The following is a 19,172-nucleotide window of genomic DNA, read 5'->3' as shown; positions in this document are numbered from 1 at the left end:
TTAAACAAAATGGTAACCAGAAAAAGTCAGTTTGCGATTTGCTAACGCTTGCTTATTGCAAGAATAAAAATGAAGTTCATCAAAATCACGAATAAGGACTTTAATGCATTTTAAGTTTTATAGATTTTGCAATGAATTAGCCCTAAATGGTTTCAGGTACTTGTTTTTTTTCTGATCATTTTGGTCCGGTTGCTTATTTTGTTATTTGATGGTATTTACTGGGCAAACAAAAAACTCGATATCGCTGTCAAAAATTCTTTCCTAAACTTTCTGAATAGATTGGATTATAAAAGAAATTTTTTGGTTTTGAGTTAGAAAGACATTGCTCGGTTTGCTTCTAAACCCCAGTTTGCAGATTGATGTCACCAGATGATGATACTGATGGAAAACTAGATAAGAGCCCCAAGATCAGCCATTTCCACTGATTTGTTCCAAATTTGCATCCAAAGCAGAAATCTATCAAAAAAGCTAATAACATGGTCTTGTTCATGTGTTTTTAAAGGGTTAAATCATCTTAATCAATGGTCGAGAGGAGTTAAATCAAAAAATTTTTAAAAAGTTATCAGAAAAACCATACGATTAAAAACAGTTCACCACTTGTTATAATTGAGACAAGGGCACAAAGTGTTGTGATTAAGAGAAGTTCAGTATGTGATTTAATTATGAGAAGGTAAGAAACATTTCAACTTTTAAAACTTTGTTTCTTTAAATTTTTCTTCAAAAAAAAACTGTGACGCAATTGTCGCCTATCACAAAATGTCACTTGTTACACGCTTGTCGCTAATTCTATTGTGTCGTTTCGGTGCTTCTATTATACGTGAAAAGAATATTTTTTTTACTTTTAATAGAAACAGCTACACAATAGAACTAGCGACAACAGCGTAACGAGTGACATTTTGTGATAGGCGACAAGTTGTGTCACAGTTTTTCTATGAAGAGCAATTTAAAGAAGCAATGGAAACTCTAATTAAGTTAAAAGGAAACAAAAACTATAACTCAAAGGCACTAGCTAGTTCATTTAGTGAAAAGTTTATCCAATTGTTCTGATAGTGTCTTAGTATATCTGACAGTCGTAATTGCCAACTCTCAAAGTTTGCTGCCTTTAATAACTTTTCTCTGGGCTTTATTCGCACAAACTAACCTTCAGCCAAATTTTGTTTTTGCACCAAAAAAATCGAAGAGTTTATGGATAGGGAAGTGTGCAAGGCAAACCTCTTATTTCGATGAGCAAAAGAATGAATTTCAATAAAAAGATGATTCAGAACCACAGTGCTGTTTTAAAATGTCCGGTCACAACCACAGTGATCACAACCACAGTGCTAATTTAAATTGTCCGGACAAAACGCATTAATTTTGAAAAACAAAACGCGTTTTTCGCAAATTGGCTTGAATTTAGGTAAAAAGTAATTAAAACATTTTAACTTGTTTAAAATTGTGGCAGAATTTACATGGTGCAATTTGTTTTGCAAATTTTGGGACAAAATGTTTTCCATAAAAATGATCATTTTTTTAGTCAATTAAAAATTAAGTCCAAACTACCGAGCTAATCATTGACATAAATATATCAAAGTTAGTCTTTTACGTAGCCTAACAAACTTTCATAATGAGATATAATCTTAAAAGCATTGTTCAAAAGGTTTTAAAAATGCTTTTAAATGGAAAAATTCATGTTTTATATATTAAAAACGATCATCTTGGCCTATCAAACAAAAATAAATTAATTTTTATTTTTACTTCGTTTCATTAAATTTTTCTTCAAAAAAAAACTGTGACGCAATTGTCGCCTATCACAAAATGTCACTTGTTACGCGGTTGTCGCTAATTCTATTGTGTCGTTTCGGTGCTTCTATTATACGTGAAAAGAATATTTTTTTTACTTTTAATAGAAACAGCTACACAATAGAACTAGCGACAACAGCGTAACAAGTGACATTTTGTGATAGGCGACAAGTTGTGTCACAGTTTTTCTATGAAGAGCAATTTAAAGAAGCAATGGAAACTCTAATTAAGTTAAAAGGAAACAAAAACTATAACTCAAAGGCACTAGCTAGTTCTTTTAGTGAAAAGTTTATCCAATTGTTCTGATAGTGTCTTAGTATATCTGACAGTCGTAATTGCCAACTCTCAAAGTTTGCTGCCTTTAATAACTTTTCTCTGGGCTTTATTCGCACAAACTAACCTTCAGCCAAATTTTGTTTTTGCACCAAAAAAATCGAAGAGTTTATGGATAGGAAAGTGTGCAAGGCAAACCTCTTATTTCGATGAGCAATAGAATGAATTTCAATAAAAAGATGATTCAGAACCACAGTGCTGTTTTAAAATGTCCGGTCACAACGACAGTGATCACAACCACAGTGCTAATATAAATTGTCCGGACAAAACGCATTAATTTTGAAAAACAAAATGCGTTTTTCGCAAATTGGCTTGAATTTAGGTAAAAAGTGATTAAAACATTTTAACTTGTTTAAAATTGCGGCAGAATTTACATGGTGCATTTTGTTTTGCAAATTTTGGGACAAAATGTTTTCCCTAAAAATGATCATTTTTTTAGTCAATTAAAAATTAAGTCCAAACTACCGAGCTAATCATTGACATAAATATATCAAAGTTAGTCTTTTACGTAGCCTAACAAACTTTCATAATGAGATATAATCTTAAAAGCATTGTTCAAAAGGTTTTAAAAATGCTTTTAAATGGAAAAACTGATGTTTTATATATTAAAAACGATCATCTTGGCCTATCAAACAAAAATAAATTACTTTTTATTTTTACTTCGTTTCTTTAAATTTTTCTTCAAAAAAAAAACTGTGACGCAATTGTCGCCTATCACAAAATGTTACTTGTTACGCGGTTGTCGCTAATTCTATTGTGTCGTTTCGGTGCTTCTATTATACGTGAAAAGGATATTTTTTTTACTTTTAATAGAAACAGCTACACAATAGAACTAGCGACAACAGCGTAACAAGTGACATTTTGTGATAGACGACAAGTTGTGTCACAGTTTTTCTATGAAGAGCAGTTTAAAGAAGCAATGGAAACTCTAATTAAGTTAAAAGGAAACAAAAACTATAACTCAAAGGCACTAGCTAGTTCATTTAGTGAAAAGTTTATCCAATTGTTCTGATAGTGTCTTAGTATATCTGACAGTCGTAATTGCCAACTCTCAAAGTTTGCTGCCTTTAATAACTTTTATCTGGGCTTAATTCGCACAAACTAACTTTCAGCCAAATTTTGTTTTTGCACCAAAAAAATCGAAGAGTTTATGGATAGGGAAGTGTGCAAGGCAAACCTCTTATTTCGATGAGCAATAGAATGAATTTCAATAAAAAGATGATTCAGAACCACAGTGCTGTTTTAAAATGTCCGGTCACAACCACAGTGATCACAACCACAGTGCTAATTTAAATTGTCCGGACAAAACGCATTAATTTTGAAAAACAAAACGCGTTTTTCGCAAATTGGCTTGAATTTAGGTAAAAAGTGATTAAAACATTTTAACTTGTTTAAAATTGTGGCAGAATTTACATGGTGCAATTTGTTTTGCAAATTTTGGGACAAAATGTTTTCCCTAAAAATGATCATTTTTTTAGTCAATTAAAAAATAAGTCCAAACTACCGAGCTAATCATTGACATAAATATATCAAAGTTAGTCTTTTACGTAGCCTAACAAACTTTCATAATGAGATATAATCTTAAAAGCATTGTTCAAAAGGTTTTAAAAATGCTTTTAAATGGAAAAATTGATGTTTTATATATTAAAAACGATCATCTTGGCCTATCAAACAAAAATAAATTACTTTTTACTTTTACTAAGATGATAAACTTTTGTTTGTTAGACTAGGTTAGAGGCTAACTTTGATATCATTATGCCAATGACTGATTTATTAATTTTACTTTAATTTTATATTGAACAGAAAGATTTGAAAATAATACGTTTTGGTGAAAAGTTTTGGGCCCAAAATTTGCAGAACAAATTCCACCTTATTTATTTTGCTAAAATTCCAAGCAAGTTTTGTCCTATCACTTCGCACTTAATTTCAACCCAAATCGAGAAAAATGCGTTTCAAACTTCAAGTTGAAATAAATTGTTTTGTCTAAATTATCTATTATATGTACAGTTTATCGCCAAAAAGACTCATACAGACCTAAATTTTACTTTCAGCAGTTTGTCGGTTTACTTTCAGCGTACTGGCTACTTTTCCAAAGGTCCAACCTTGTTGTTGTAAGCCAACAATTTTAAACTTCGTTTCTAAACTCAACGCGTTGCGTTCAACCATGTTTCTGAACTAACTGATTAAATCCCGCAAAAGCGCACAAAAACGTGGAAGAATTTCATGTCAAAACTTACAGGCCACATTTTTTAGCTCAATTACTAAATAAAACTAATAATATTTTATCTAAAAAACGGTTTTTCAACAGACACTTAGAGAAAAAATGACTGCATGAGTCTTTTTGCCGAGATAGTGTAAATAAAAAACTAATAATCTAAAAATCTGTTTAGCCAGATAGTTTATATCAGCACTGTTCTTTCATAAACTATGAATCAGATATTTTAACTGGTTGACTGTCTCAGATGCTTCTGATAAGTCTATCAGCACCAGTGCAACAAATTTTTTCTCATTTAATTATTTTATGAAAGTCTCAGCACAAGTAATCTCAGCATTTTGAGTAAGTTTGCGTGGTCTGAACCCAAATTGGGAATGCCTGTTGTTTTGTGATACTTTGTAACATTTTAAAATATTTTTTGAGTAGTTAGTTTTTTTCTAACGATTGTTAAGCAAACATAATTATTTTAGCAAAATTAGCAATTCTCAAAGCTTTTGTCTTCGCACTCATCCTACCACGCAGAAAAAACGGCACACATAAAAAGTGTGTTTTTTGTTTCTGGTTTTATGTGGTTTGATCTTTTTTTTGTGGTATTTGCCCATAAAAACGGCTACTTTTGCTACCATTTTGCGTCTGTTACGAATCACAGGTTGTTACGAATCATCGCCTCCCAAATGGGGTCTAGGGGTCTGGGATTGATTTTCAAAAACGCTTTGTCGATCTTTTTTGAGGTCAATTAAATTGATTTACTGAGTTCTCTTTTCTGATTTTCTCATAAAACACCTTAGTTTACCTATTTATTAAAAAACAGACCAAGAGCGCCATCTGTGGGCCAACTTTTGGAAAGTTTTGACCAAAGGATTGCGTTTTTGGGGAACTCTCTCGCTTAAAATTAGCAGTAATTAACGCCGATATTTGACCAAATAGAATCACCGTGGATCGAAAAAAAATTGTCGCAAAAATTTATTAAAAATGAAATTTTCCATTCGTTGAGAGCTAAATTGAAGCTAGAAAAAATAGAAAAAATTATGATTTCTTTCAATATTCAGATGAACACAGACGCAAAACATTTGTTTGTGTTTATATATTTTGTTAACAGCAACAAAAAGTTATTCAATTATGACTCATCGTTGCGAAAAAGATGACAGAGTACATGGTCACTCCCAGCATGTAAATAAAACCGATAACTATATCAAATTTTCGATTTGTTATCTTCTTCTTAGTTTTATTCAAACAAACACGATTTGTAAGCTCTTTTAATGCCATATTTGTGAAAGTTGATTCGAACGCTGCAACTTGGCTTTCATCTTTGCTGTTGTTGTTGATCTTGACAAAATTAACGGAAACTGTTGCCAAAACCAATGATATGCACGACAAAAGAATGCTGGATAGTATATATGTGAACAACTTTGGAAATGTTTTTGATGTCATTGGAATGAAATCTGTAAAAATGGTCAAGTTAACACAAAGCGAAAGTGTAACCGTCACACCAAAGCTCAGTTTTTCCCCGATTTCTCCAGGGATGAAGAAAGTGAGTGAACTAATTCCCAGAAGTAAAACAGTGGGAATTACTAAGTTAACCACGAAGTAAGTTTGGAGCCGTTTGAAAGTCACAGTAACCACAGCATCACTGAATGATCCGTCTAATGAGGTCATATTTCGCTCTCGACACGAAGCTTCTAAAAATAAATCTTGGATAAAAATTGAAGCAAATAATTGACAAATTATATTAACACAAAAATACATTTTTTTAATCATTTTTGCCAAATATTGATTGCATTGTTGCAAAACATACTAGAAAATTTACAAAACTTATTGTTGCGAAAGAGGAGGTGTTTTTCTTCAGTCATTTTTTGACTTATAAATAAAAAATTTTGACTATTTTTTTAATCGATCTGAAAAATATTGTTTTCCGGAGCTCAAATAGGAACCCAATTTCACCCTTGATCATTTTTTGCAAGGCGATAACGCTTTTAAGTTTGCTGTATTTTGAATAATTACCGCGCCCTAAATTTCGTTCTTATAACACTCTTAATCGGAGGAATAAAGCGTTCCAAATTGAAGCAAGACTGCTCGTATCAAGGCGAAGCTCTGAATGTTCCGACTGCCTTTTAAGGTTTATGGAGCAGCAGTAATAACATAAAAAATTAAGGGAAATAAAATAAAATGAAAATTTTTTTAAATGTGAAATTTTTTTATGAAAATCATCCCCCCACACGCCATATAAAGTACAAAAAGATAGATTTCCTTCCTTGCAACAAATCAATTATGGCAAATAAGCTTCGTTCAACCAATTTGGAACGATTTATAAGACGGATTAAATCTCCGTTTACGCGTTAATAGCGCGAATTATATCGCGCGTTAATTGTCCCAAATTGGTCAAAATGGCCAAAATGGCAATCTTTAAACCCTCATAATTTTACGCAAAATGATTACAGGTAAAATATCTTTTCAAATTTAAGCTCAGGACAACAATGGCTTTCGAATGATATTAAAAAAATTCCGTCAAAAATGGCTAGTTAAAAATTCGAAATTTGTCTGAAGAAAAAAAAACCCACCCCGAGCACAAATATTCCGTTACTTTCGTATCGAAAGTCGGAACAATTAAGCAAGTCATTTGGCCGTAATATTAGGACACTAAATTAGTTATCTCAGATAAATCAGCGTGTAGGGGTGAATAAATTGGAAAAAAAATTGTTGACTGTTGTTTATGGGACCTTTTTGTACATGCTCTAATAATAAAGTATAAAGAGACTGCTTCTATCTGCCCTCTGAGTTTACGAAGTAGTCTTTATCGTTCCGACGAAGAAAACGGAATATTTATGCTCGGTGTGGTTTTTTTATTCGGCCGATTATCAAAATAATCGTTTTTAACCTATTTTTATAAAATTTTTATAACGTATTGAAGATATCGACTTACTGAGTTCAAATTTGAAAAGATATTTTACCTCCGATTAATTTTTGCAAAGTTTTGGGGGTTTGAAAATGCCAAACTGGCCATGTTTTGGACTAAATTATGCGCGGTTTGAAAAATTTATACATAATGCTGAGAGCGGAACGCGAATTATTTATGTGTGAAGAAAAAATCCCGCACAACATAATCGTTCCAAATTGAATTGAGGCTAGCTAATCGGTCGTATTAACTTTGTAGGACTCAACATTTCACACTTTGATATTATTAAAAATTTGAAAATTTTCATTAACAGTTTTCCCAATAACAATTCGATATGAATTAAGGGCCAGTCGGAACATTTAGGCCTTTGCCCTGATATACGAGCAGTCTTCTGTTAAATAAAAAGATGAAGTTTCCGAAGAAAAAAAAGATAAAACTGAAAAAATCTTTTTGAGTTCTTTTTTTTGAAAATCATCACCCCCACACGCTATGTTTAGTTGAAAAATTCTATTTCGCCTCTAGAAAAGTTTTAAATAGCATGTCTCAGTCCAATTTGGAACGATGTATATGGCTATATGGCTAGCGAAATACACGGTGCGTTAATTGTCCCAAATTGGCCAAGTTAGCAATATCTAAACCCCATAGCTTCAAGAAAAATCATCACAGGTGAAATACCTTTTTCAGTTTTATCTTTCGAATGATAAAAAAATTTCCTCAAAAAATGCTATTTGAAAAGTTAAATTTTGACTGGATAAGAAAAACACCCCAAACACAAGCAATCTGTCACTTTCTTCAAAAGTCGGAAGAACAAAACTGTTTAATATCAGCGAAAAGCCCGGAATGTTTCGACTTCCCCTCAATTGGTCTCGATAGTTTTTGTTCAAAAAAGTTTTTGCGACGCAAGGGCAATTTGTGTATTGAAACTATCAAATTATTACTCGAGCAGCGAAGCCATCCGCATGCGAGTAGACTAATGCAAGCGACTAGCATGGCAATACAAAGACTTCCGGATCGACACTCAAACGCGGTCAACTTTTGTAACATCGGTCTGAATTATAATCAGGCTTATATATTCTTCACTTTCTTCAAAAAATGGAACAGACACAAAAAATTAATAAGAGCAATCTGCCAATTCTAAGCAATTTTCGAATGCAAATTTGATTATTTTTTAGCTGATTTTCTAAAGAAATAGCTTTTCTTCTAAAGAAGTAGCTTTTGCTTGCAGAGATTGTCTGAAATAGGTCACTTGCTCTTTGTAAATAATTTTGTCAGTTCCAACTTTTGCAACTATTTATGATGAAAAACTGAAATAATGAGACACCTTGTAAGTCCCATAGACTGTCAGGTATGTAGGCATTCAAATCCAGCTCATCATCGCAAGACATTCTCAGCTCAGCCGATGAGTACTGCCATGATCCAATCGTGATTTCACAAGTTTGGGAATCAAATGGAAAGTTCGTCACATCCATCGAGCAAGTAGTTTTCATGTTGACAGGCTGAGACCATACCACGTGACCGGAGGAGTACACAATCAGAGGCACAATAAGAGAGAACTCGTCGAAATCATAATCACCAATGTCGTTATACGGAAGAACGTCAGGAACCCACAGCTGATGTTGGTAGAACCGTGACAGCTCGATTCCAGAATGATTCGCTGGATCCCATTTCAGGAACTCATCGCACCAACGCAGTCGCTGAAAAGTCAGCAGTTCGATGGACTGTTCTTTTGAGTCAAAGCCAACAAGTTGATAAAGAGAAGACACGTACTTCACTATGGTAACAGTTGACATATTCCGAACAGGACGATTTAATGCGTCATAGTTTGACAGTAATTCAGATCTTAGTCTGTTTTCAGGGTGAAGGCTACCATTGGTGTTGGGAGATCTTAGTCTGTTTTCAGGGTGAATAGTACCATTGATGTTGCCAAAAATGAACACACTCAAGATGAAATGAGTTTTCATATTTTCATATTCCTTTTTAAGAGAATTTGACAATGGTGGACCACAGAATTTGGAAATTTTTTTTGGAAATTTTGCTAACCAACTAATTAAAAATACAAAAACAGTTTTTTAGAGTAAAGAAACGAGAATTTTTTGAAATGGCAAAAAATCGTCACCACTAAATTTTGGATATTGATTGCGAATACTGATAGCTCGATCATAAAATTTTACTGAGTGTCATTAAAAACGAAATCTCCGGAAAAAGATCAAGAAACAATTGACCTCTTTGTAAATATTTGATCAAATTAGTTCTAAGTCGTTTCACCTGTCCATCTGATTTTATGCACTGCCATTATGATATCATTGAAAATCTTTGAAAGAAAAGATTAAAAATTTAGCTTCATATACTTAGTAATCATCGTGTGAAAAGGCTTAGAAAACTCTAGTGCGGCAGGGCAAAAATTAAAAATTCCGGCTAGTAGGATGACTGTTTTGGTTGTAGTATGTTGTCACACTTGACCCCTAAGAGCTATACTTTTAATAACTAAAATGGGAAAAACAACCTATCACCGTTCCTTCTAGTCGCTTTCAACAACGTCGTCCCAACAGTAAAATAAGGTGACAGAATTAAACGTGTTTTTTATATGAGTTTTGGATCAATAATGATTTTTCTGCCCAATCGCAACATTTTTCGATGTTATTTTAGAGCGGAATTGTCTGAAATTTTAGTTGTTGATGCCTAGTTAAATACACATAGGTTGGTGGGCCCATTTTTGAGATCAAAAACAGCTTTCAACACAAAGCGAAAATGAGTGTCATATGTTTTTTGAGTGTATGTTTGAGATTATTTGCAATCATTTCGAAATCTGAAACCGAATAAGATGAAGTTGCGAGGAACTATGACACCAATCAGCAAGCAGGGTCCCTCACGCAATTTTTGGTAATGAAAGATTATATTCTAATAATATTCTAATTTCTTTGTTATTGTTTCTAATCGATCGATTAGAATAAACAACTATCAGTGGACAGTGTCGTTTTCACACCTGTTTCCTGAAAAAAAAATCAAATTCTCAAAACATCGGCTTCATTTCATGTTTTTTTGCTCTTCCTTCCTTTTTTGTACTAAAAGAATTCAACTCAGTCAATTATCGTCGTCAGCTAATTTTGACCGGAGCAATAAGTAGTGTCCCACTCTTGTTGTAAAAAATACATTTTATAAAAAAATAAATAAAGCTAGCAAAAATATATAATGGGAATTGCAATACAATTAGTTTATCACTTAAAAAAAATTCTGGAAAGAATTAGGAAACAGCTGATCAATTTGCAAATAATTGATCAAGTTGTCTTCAATTTGTTTCATCTGAGCTTACGCTGTTGTACAATCTTGCTGAAAAAAATCTTGTAACAAATTTTCTTCATTAAAAAAATCAAAACTTTAGAAAAAAACAAAAATAGAAAAGTGAGTAACTATCTTTTTCTGAAAACAAAAATCCGTTTTTTGATTAAATTAAGATAAATTTGTTCAAGGAACCAAAAAACAACCTACTTCATAATTCTTGCAATCACTCTCAATGACGTGATCGGAACAGTGAACCCTTAAAAAAACAATGATGAATTTATTTTTTTTCAAATCGAAAAAAGTTGCTTTATTTAGGAAATGATCAAACTTTCCGAACATGGGTATTTTTTAAGGTTCTGTTTCAGCATTTGTCTAGGAGTCAATGAACACAAGAATTTTTCGAATTTCTAAGAAGAAAGACGTTCTTTTAAAATAAATTGAAATCCAAGAAAAATTTATGATAGACTTTTTTCAGTCAAAAGTAGTCAGGTTTGAGAAAACAGGATCTATAGGGATTTTTTATAGTGCTTGGAAAGCAGAAAATTACTATCCTTTTTCGAAACTTAACGTTTTGATCTTCGTAACTTTTCCTGCTCGATAATGGGCTTCGCATTTTTACTGCTCGATAGTGGACTTTGCATTCGAAAAAAAACTAAAAAACTTAAGCGTGAAAAAAATCTTCACGGATTTTATAAGAATCTTCACTACGTTTATTGACTCTTTACAAACAAAAATCAAAAGACAATGTTTCATCACCGCCTTTAAAAAGCACTTGAATTTTTATAGTCGTCATTATTTTGAAATTGAAAACAGTATATCAGGGGCGGATCTAGGATTTTCTCGAGGGGGGGGGGGGGCGGATTTTAAAAAAATTTTCCAAAATTTTGACGACCTTTTTTTTTTAGGTCGACCAAATTGATTTTTCGAGCTCTCCCAAAGCACTGAGCACTGTTTTGCCCCTATTTTGGCGAAAAAGGCGTTTTTGGGCACATTCTGAAAAATTTTGACAAAAAAATCGCGTTTTTTTTTGGCGCGCGCTCCCCCTCAAAGTTAGTATTTATTGGCGCCAAAGGCGCCTTTAGAAAAATTTTAGGGTCGGTCGGCCAAAAATGTATTTCTGAAAAGTATCAAAGGGTCGGCAGGGGGTCGACTGATTTGATAAAAATTGCAAATGGCTAGGATAGTTCCAGTAGGCCAATAGAAGAAAAAAGCCAGAGAAAACAGAAGCATAATTTTTTCTCATTTTTCAATTGAATTTTGCTGAAAGAAATAATCCACAGTAAAGCTTTTTCAATTTTATAACTTTTTTTGATGAAATTCACTCAATTTGCCAATAGAAAAAAAAACTGGTTGAAACTTTTTCCGGCTGGAAGCGCTAATTGAAATCCGCTATTTAAACCTTGTGACACATATTTTTTGTGTTATTTTGGAACGTTATTGGAACAATTATTGGATAACATTCTCAACCCCCCCCCCCCCAATAGACCAAGTTAACATCATCCACCCCCAGCGTTCATTTCAATTTAAATCTACATAGCGCTGATTGTAAAATGCTCTATTCTGATTGGCTGAAAAATCGAATTCAGAACAAAGTTATCATCCTCCCCCTAAACGGATTTCAAGACTTTTCCTAATTTATTAAGACTTTTCCTGATTTACGCAACATCATGACTTATATAAATTAAACTTCACTTCGTCCAATTTAACGTTGAAGTTTTCATTTTCCAGTCCTGAACTGATGCAAATTACCCTTTTCTTTTCCATAGTGGGAAGCAATGTTTTTTGAAATCACATGCGCTTTGATATTGACAAGGGGGCTGTACATGTACATACTAGGCTAAAAATAAAAGGCAAAAAATATATTAGGCGAAGTTGAAGAAGAACACAGAGACAAAGAAAAGCTTCGCATCACTTCTGATACCACACATACACATCTTGACAACCTGACCGACAAAAACCATAAAAACTTTCAAATTTCGAATAAGACAGGCAGGCATTCAAAGCAGACATTCGAAAAAAGTTATTTACGGGAAGAAAAGTCAATTACCCGATTGCAACACCCTTGTTTATCGGAAGGGTAAAAATTTAGGGCGGATTTAAGCAAGAAGTCAGTGACCCAAGCGGGAATCAAACCAACGACCTTTGCGTTAACGGCCGCGCGTCTTACCCACTCAGCTACGGCTGCTCTTTCTTCCGCCTATATAGCCGAGCGTTTACCAAGTTATCTAAATTACTTCCGGTATATCCAGATAAAGTATCCCTAGATTGACGTTCTACTCTTTTGTAGGACTGTTAACGTTTTGCAATCTGAGTGGTTGGAAATTTCCATCTTCACAATTTCCCGTTGTTTCACACAAAGAGTTAGATCCAGTCTGCAAAATGAGCTAAATATAGAACTTCTCTTAAGTAATGCAATTCTTCTTTTTTCGTTGATTGAAATTCGATAAGCTAAATTCAAAAAATAGCATACTTTTCGACCAGCGATTCATCTAATTTACATATTTACAACTGATTGTTTACAATTAATTTTGGCATAATTTTTTTCTACATTTGAATCAAAGTCTGACTTCATTTAAGTTAATTTCTATTAACAAGTTCATCCATTTGTTTTCTTATTTGCTCGCCAACTTCTCGATTGGTGTCATCTGCAACGAACAAATTAAAATTCGAAAACTGCTCCGACTGCTTTACAACCTTTCCCTCTACTTCATTTAAAGTTCCTGTCAATTTGCAGTAGAAAATATTCATCTTTTTCAAACTCAACTCAATCAATTGACAGTCGGCGATGAGTCGTTTTGTTTTCTTTGTGCTCAAATTTCCTCCATTATGGAGCAAAAAATACAAATCCTTCACAGCTTTATGATTTTTCATTGGGTCAAAACAAAACACGAGCGGCTGTAGATTGTTAGTTCCCATAATCTCCAATTGAGTTACATCGGCATAGAGAACTAAATTAGTGCCCTTGTCAAGTCGCCTGCAAATTGATGCAAGGTCATTTTTTCTATTTTGTTCCACAGTCACATCGCTACTAGAGGTACCCATAGCCGTCAACTTACAGAACGCATCACATTTCAGTTCGCAATTTTTTCCGTGCCCTGCCGAAAATTCGAAATACTTAAATCGCTTCGGGTAATTTACGACAAAGAATTTTGCCAGCTGATCGCAAAAGAGACCCACGAACACAATTGGTCGTCGAAAATCTTCGTCAAAATATTTGACTCTTTGGAATTCATATATATCACCATGGTCAGTATGGCTGATCCCAATATCAGTGTTAGACGATTCAGCCGCCTTTGTTGATGTTGGCAAACACGTAAATGAAGAACTTGATGCAAACCTCTTGAGAAATAATTTGCGAAAACTCCTGACAGTATTTGCGCCCGGACCAAGACTCGAACTCCTGTTATCTTCGCTTATGACATCCAAACTTGAAGTTCTGTCTGCTTTCTGATTTGACTGTTCTTTATATATACTCGAGGATTTCAAAATAGGCAAGTATTTGTAATACATGCTGGGTACGAGTCCAGAATCTTCCTGCAGTTCCATTTTTCGCTGGTCGACCCTAGCTGCGTGCCATACTCCAACTTCGCCTTGATATACTGAGTCTTTAATGTATAGGACCTCCCCATGGTTCAAAGACAATCCGCGATGCTGCGACGAGATACCGGAGGCCGGATCTGATGCGCAAATAACCTGGAACAATTACATGACATTGTAAATTATTGAGTTTGGACTCAATTTATCCCTAACTTTCTTGGAATCAATCTCATATGTTAAACCAATGACAAGATTTAAGCAAAGGCACAAGGGACTATCGAGCGCAAAGCTTAATATTTCATTGAATTTTAGAATTGGATTGAACTGAAATTTCGCTTAGACGCGTTGAAAATTTCAATTCTTCCAGCCATCAGATTGCGGCATTAGAACTGCATCGATTCGATTTGTACATATTACTACAGTGCTGATTTAAATTATCCGGACAAATCGAACAAAATGGAACCTGATCTAAACTATATTTTATGATTGGATAAATTAAATGTTTTACCAATGTAAAGTATTTAATATTAACCAATCATGATCCATCTAACTAACAACCCACTTATTTGTAAGTGCTGAAGTTACTTGTAATTTCAGCACCAGAGAGATTTGAATTTAACTTAGAAATTAGTTGGACTCTCCCGAGCACTTCAGCAGCCGCAGTAAACCAGTATACCGTAGATCTATTGAGCCTAGCAGAGACTAGTTAAACAACCTGAGACTAGATAGTATAAGAGTAAGATTAGGATCGGTATTAGACTAAGAAGTTGCACGAATCTATCCGGCCGAAAATAAGATAGCGTGACGAGCAGACGGTGTACCCTATCCGAAATTACTCTATGAGTTACACTTCGGTCCTAACTCATCTGGTGCGACCATAAGTCTCGAACAAGACCTTACTAGATTAGAATTAACCAAAAATAGATTAGAAATTAGACAAAAACATTTACAAAATGTTATACGACAATAATTTAATTGAAATGTCTCTCCGACTCAATAGATCAGAGCCAATATTCCGAACCATAACAGAACTACCCGGAATTGGAAGAAGACCTCGAACCAAAGACGACATACGACAAAGTAGAAACTTGCCGTATAGTTATATGATAGTTCGGCAAAAGCCAGAACAAACTTTTATATTTCGAATACTACTTGCAATGAATTTAGATTTCCATTTGCAAACATAAAACCTTGAAGTTACTCTTCAAAATCATTACAGGCGCTAAACAAAATTAATATTATACAATAACGATTGATAAAAAGATCTAAGATCGTTTTCCTAAAACTCTGCAGTATTATACAAAACATGTTTGAAAAATATTTATTGGAAAATAAAAATAAAAATTAGTAGCATGACAATAAATGGTTAGTAATCATAAATCATCCTGTTGTTCCAGCTTCATCACCTAAAACATAACAGCAATCATCAACTCACTAACATCATAAAACACTAAATCTTTCCTTTACACAAATTTAAAACTTTATAAAAACTTAAAGTCACTTAATTTAAAATCAGATCATCAAGGCTTATCCTTGGATCTTAAATCATTCTCTACTTAATTAAATTTCAAACTTGATCATCAAGGCTTATCCTTGGATCAAACAGAACAACTTTGTTCTCCCCCACCCACTTAATTAGTGTCTAACGACCTCAAACGTCGATTCACTACCCAACCCTTTCTAAAGACCCAAGACTAATAGAAATTTTTAAACAAAACTAATCATTCAAATTAGGATAAATAGTGAAGAACTTCGGTTATTCATCCTTCACTTGACCCCCCCTCTTACCAGACCCAGGATAAATCTTAGACTTAGTAAGTTTAAAATAGTATCTAACGAACTACTCGCGTTCTAATTATACCTGAACCTTGTGGATCGATTTACTATTCTCCAACCCTTGAACACAATCACTACCCCTAAGTAAGATTAAGTAAGTTAACACCTTAGCTTATACTAGTCACGAGAAAGTAAAAATCATTCTTCGGAATCGATATACTTTTCTCTCCAACCCTGAACAAATAGACCCAGGTTAAGCTAACCAAAAAATCGTAAGAACTAACAGTTTAGGAAAATAGAAATCATTTAACAACCCTTTGCATCCGTCATTCTAAACCTTATGTCATTTAAAAACCTAGGAAATAAACAAACAATCGTTTTACACAATTGTGAAATAGATAACAAAAAATACGACCTTGTAATCACACCTCATACACAAACAGTTGGATACATTCGAACAAAACGACAAACACTAAAGAGGAAAATAATAACTAAACAAAGACAAATAACACGAAAAAGATTTTCAAAAAATCGAAACGCATTTTCAGAATCAGAAACCAACAGTTTAGACGAACTTTACAAACTAAAAGAATCAATAGATAAAAATTACCCACTTCACGATCAATTATATTTTTCTGACTCAGAAACAACTTCAAATTCATCACAAAGAGGAAAAAGAAGAATAAAAAAACAGTACAAACACAAACCAGTACATCTATACAATTGGAATCAACCAATTCGACACATTAATAATTACATATTAACAGTCATCGAACGAAAAAATGAGCTCAACGCACACTCCAGGTGAAGAAACTCCAGATGATGATGAAATCTTTCCTTTTATAATAGATGCAGATACCGATAGAGGACAACACATATTTTGTCAAAATTTACTCGTAAATTTATTTGAACCCGGAATTAGTCCATGTAAAACAGAGTTCCCCGATGTAAAAATCAAAAGACAAATCATAGATCACTATCTAAAAGATATATGCAACATAACACAACAGTATGGAATCTACTCTATAGAATTCACTTCCCCAAACCATAATAATAGAACATATACTATTCAAACAGACGATCTTGATTTAGAATTTTCAAAAGTTTTTTCAGAATATATAAAAAGCATCCAATACCATAACTCACAAAGAGCAAACTCCATTTTCACCAATGAAGTTTTCGCAATAATATATAGTTATATTTCGATATTAGAAAATGAACTCCCATTAACAAATGTCTCACCGACAGAAACATCTAAACATTTAAGAGTACGACATGAAATCACACTACTCTCTAGTTATTTAAACATCATTAAAGAAAATTTCACGAAAGACGACGTTTCACAACATACAAAACACGATTTACAAAAAATCTTGGCATGGTTCATAATAGATTATTTCACACATAATATTGATTTAATTGCACAAGCAAGAAAAAATTTTAGACCCCAAAATTCGAACGATGATACCGCTATCACAGATCAATCAGATTATGTTTGGGACCCCGAATGGTCTCATCCCGCATTTATAAGCTTCCCACAATCAATCTCAAGTCAAGCAATAAGTACGATATCTTACATAAGAGACTATGTAAGAGTAATACCATTAACAATTGATGCAACACCATTAAACTATAATACATTTTTACCCGATACACAAAATAATAGTTTAAACTCTACAGTTATACACAATGAAAACCTCAATGGAACTAGGAATCTTACTCAACAAGATATACAGACACCATCACACTTCATAAATGAAGAAATTGTACACACAACAACTACACAACAAAGTATTTCACCAATACGCCCAAATTTAACAACACCAAGAAATACAAATCCTTCACAAACACAGGTAACCTTACAATCAACCGTTAAACCTTCGGTTGCCCCTAAATATTCACATATGGATTACCAAACATACAGACCCATGACAATACCATCAAAAACACGCAAAACATTCACTAGAAACAACTTTGCAGACCATAATTATAATTATACACATCCATCAAAAACATATAATCAACCACAAAGAAATTTTAACCAATATACAAGATCTCGAAATTGGGATAACCCAATGACCCAACCTAATTCAACAAATTTCCAAACAAATCCTCCACGGGATCATAGTGAAAATTACCCATTTTTTCAACAAAATAAAAATAAAAAACAAACATCTTATCAAATGGATTATTTATCCTCAGATGATGATTTTTTACAACCAGATATATTTGCACAAAATACTCAAGAATATCGTAGACAAGGAATACAGAAAACACGTACAAATCATAGGAATTTTTCTCCACAACCAATAGATGCACAACATCAACAACCAATTCAACAACAAAACCCAATTAATACACAATCTTTTCAACCAATCCAACAACAAAATCCAATGACTGCACACTCGTATCAACCATCACAAATGCAAAATGAAATACCACTCCCATATTATCTTCAACAACATGAAATAACAAGAAACCAACTTTCAAATTTTTCTCAAATGCCAAATGCAGCAGAATCATTACAAATGACAATGAATCCATACCTTATGGGTGGATCATCAATAACATCAAACAAACCTTTAATGGTTTTCACAGGAACAGACCCTGAATATTCTGTAGAAGATTATTTAAATGCAGTAACAGCAAACCTGATTTTAAACATTGGACCTGAACCAATTAATACGCCACTACATCAAAACTGGATACATCGACGCACAGCGTTGATACAAACAACCTTAGATGGCGCAGCCCAAAAATGGTTTTCAGTACTACCTCTAGAAATAAAATCAAACTGGAAACGATTTACACAAGAATTTTCAAAAATGTTTGACTCCGAAAGAAACAAACAACAACAAAGAGTTTTATGTAATGAAATTCGCAGATTACCAAACGAAACCATCAAGCAAATAGCAGTACGAATCGAAACACTAGTTCGAAAAGCATACTCACTAAATACACATGACTATAAAAACACAAAGATGACAGAAATCTTAATGATGACCTTAACACCACAATTAAGGAAAATAGCAATAAAAAAGAGAGCATCCCATCCTTCTTCAATTCGAGAACCCGATTTAGATTTTCGAAAACTAGTAGACAAATTAGAACAAGCAGAAATCACGATGAAACTAGAAGAAACGGAAAATCTGAAATTACAATACGTTAACAAAATTGAAACGACTCCCACTAATATTAATAATATACAGGAATCAGAGACAGACCTCGTTGAAAAAATCACTGAAATACTCAATATTTATGAAAAGAACCCAAACTTCAAAGGCAAACCATCTTTCAAAAAATGGTGTAATTATTGCCGACGATACGGACATAGTATTTCCGAATGTAGACAAAAACAGC

At 33.4% G+C, this 19,172-nt stretch overlaps 3 protein-coding genes across 5 annotated transcripts in view; all 3 read right to left on the bottom strand.

Annotated features, from left to right (window-relative positions):
• Window positions 1-19,172, bottom strand: part of LOC134851834 (protein scribble homolog) — a 363,789-nt gene that overhangs the window by 277,295 nt on the left and 67,322 nt on the right. The gene's annotated exons all lie outside the window — the stretch shown is intronic.
• LOC134851830 (neuronal acetylcholine receptor subunit alpha-7-like) lies at window positions 5,391-9,041 on the bottom strand. Its single transcript, XM_063868083.1, has 2 exons — window positions 8,542-9,041; window positions 5,391-6,006 (listed from the first exon to the last, which is right to left on the bottom strand). Exons 1-2 carry the CDS (start codon window positions 9,008-9,010, stop codon window positions 5,441-5,443), a joined length of 1,035 nt encoding a protein of 344 aa, XP_063724153.1. The 5' UTR covers window positions 9,011-9,041; the 3' UTR covers window positions 5,391-5,440.
• The window catches only part of LOC134851833 (uncharacterized), a 74,220-nt gene continuing 68,020 nt past the window's right edge, over window positions 12,973-19,172 (bottom strand). For both annotated transcript variants that reach the window (XM_063868092.1, XM_063868093.1), the window contains exon 13: window positions 12,973-14,192. In XM_063868092.1, coding sequence (XP_063724162.1) covers window positions 13,077-14,192 — 1,116 coding nt within the window. In that variant the 3' untranslated portion in view covers window positions 12,973-13,076. The remainder of the gene's footprint in view (window positions 14,193-19,172) is intronic.

Source organism: Symsagittifera roscoffensis, chromosome 7 (assembly GCF_963678635.1).
Source record: "Symsagittifera roscoffensis chromosome 7, txSymRosc1.1, whole genome shotgun sequence".
In the NCBI taxonomy this organism is placed as follows: domain Eukaryota; kingdom Metazoa; phylum Xenacoelomorpha; order Acoela; family Convolutidae; genus Symsagittifera; species Symsagittifera roscoffensis.
The sequence above is the reverse complement of the archived record's forward strand: the minus strand, read 5'-3'. Positions and strand labels throughout refer to the sequence as shown.

Coding starts and splice junctions, on each gene's coding strand:
- LOC134851830 (XM_063868083.1), bottom strand. CDS start 9,010: ATGTCAACTGTTACCATAGTGAAGTACGTGTCTTCTCTTTATCAACTT. Junction 6,007..8,541: donor CAGTCTATGGGACTTACAAG/GTGTCTCATTAT, acceptor ATTTATTTTTAG/AAGCTTCGTGTCGAGAGCGA.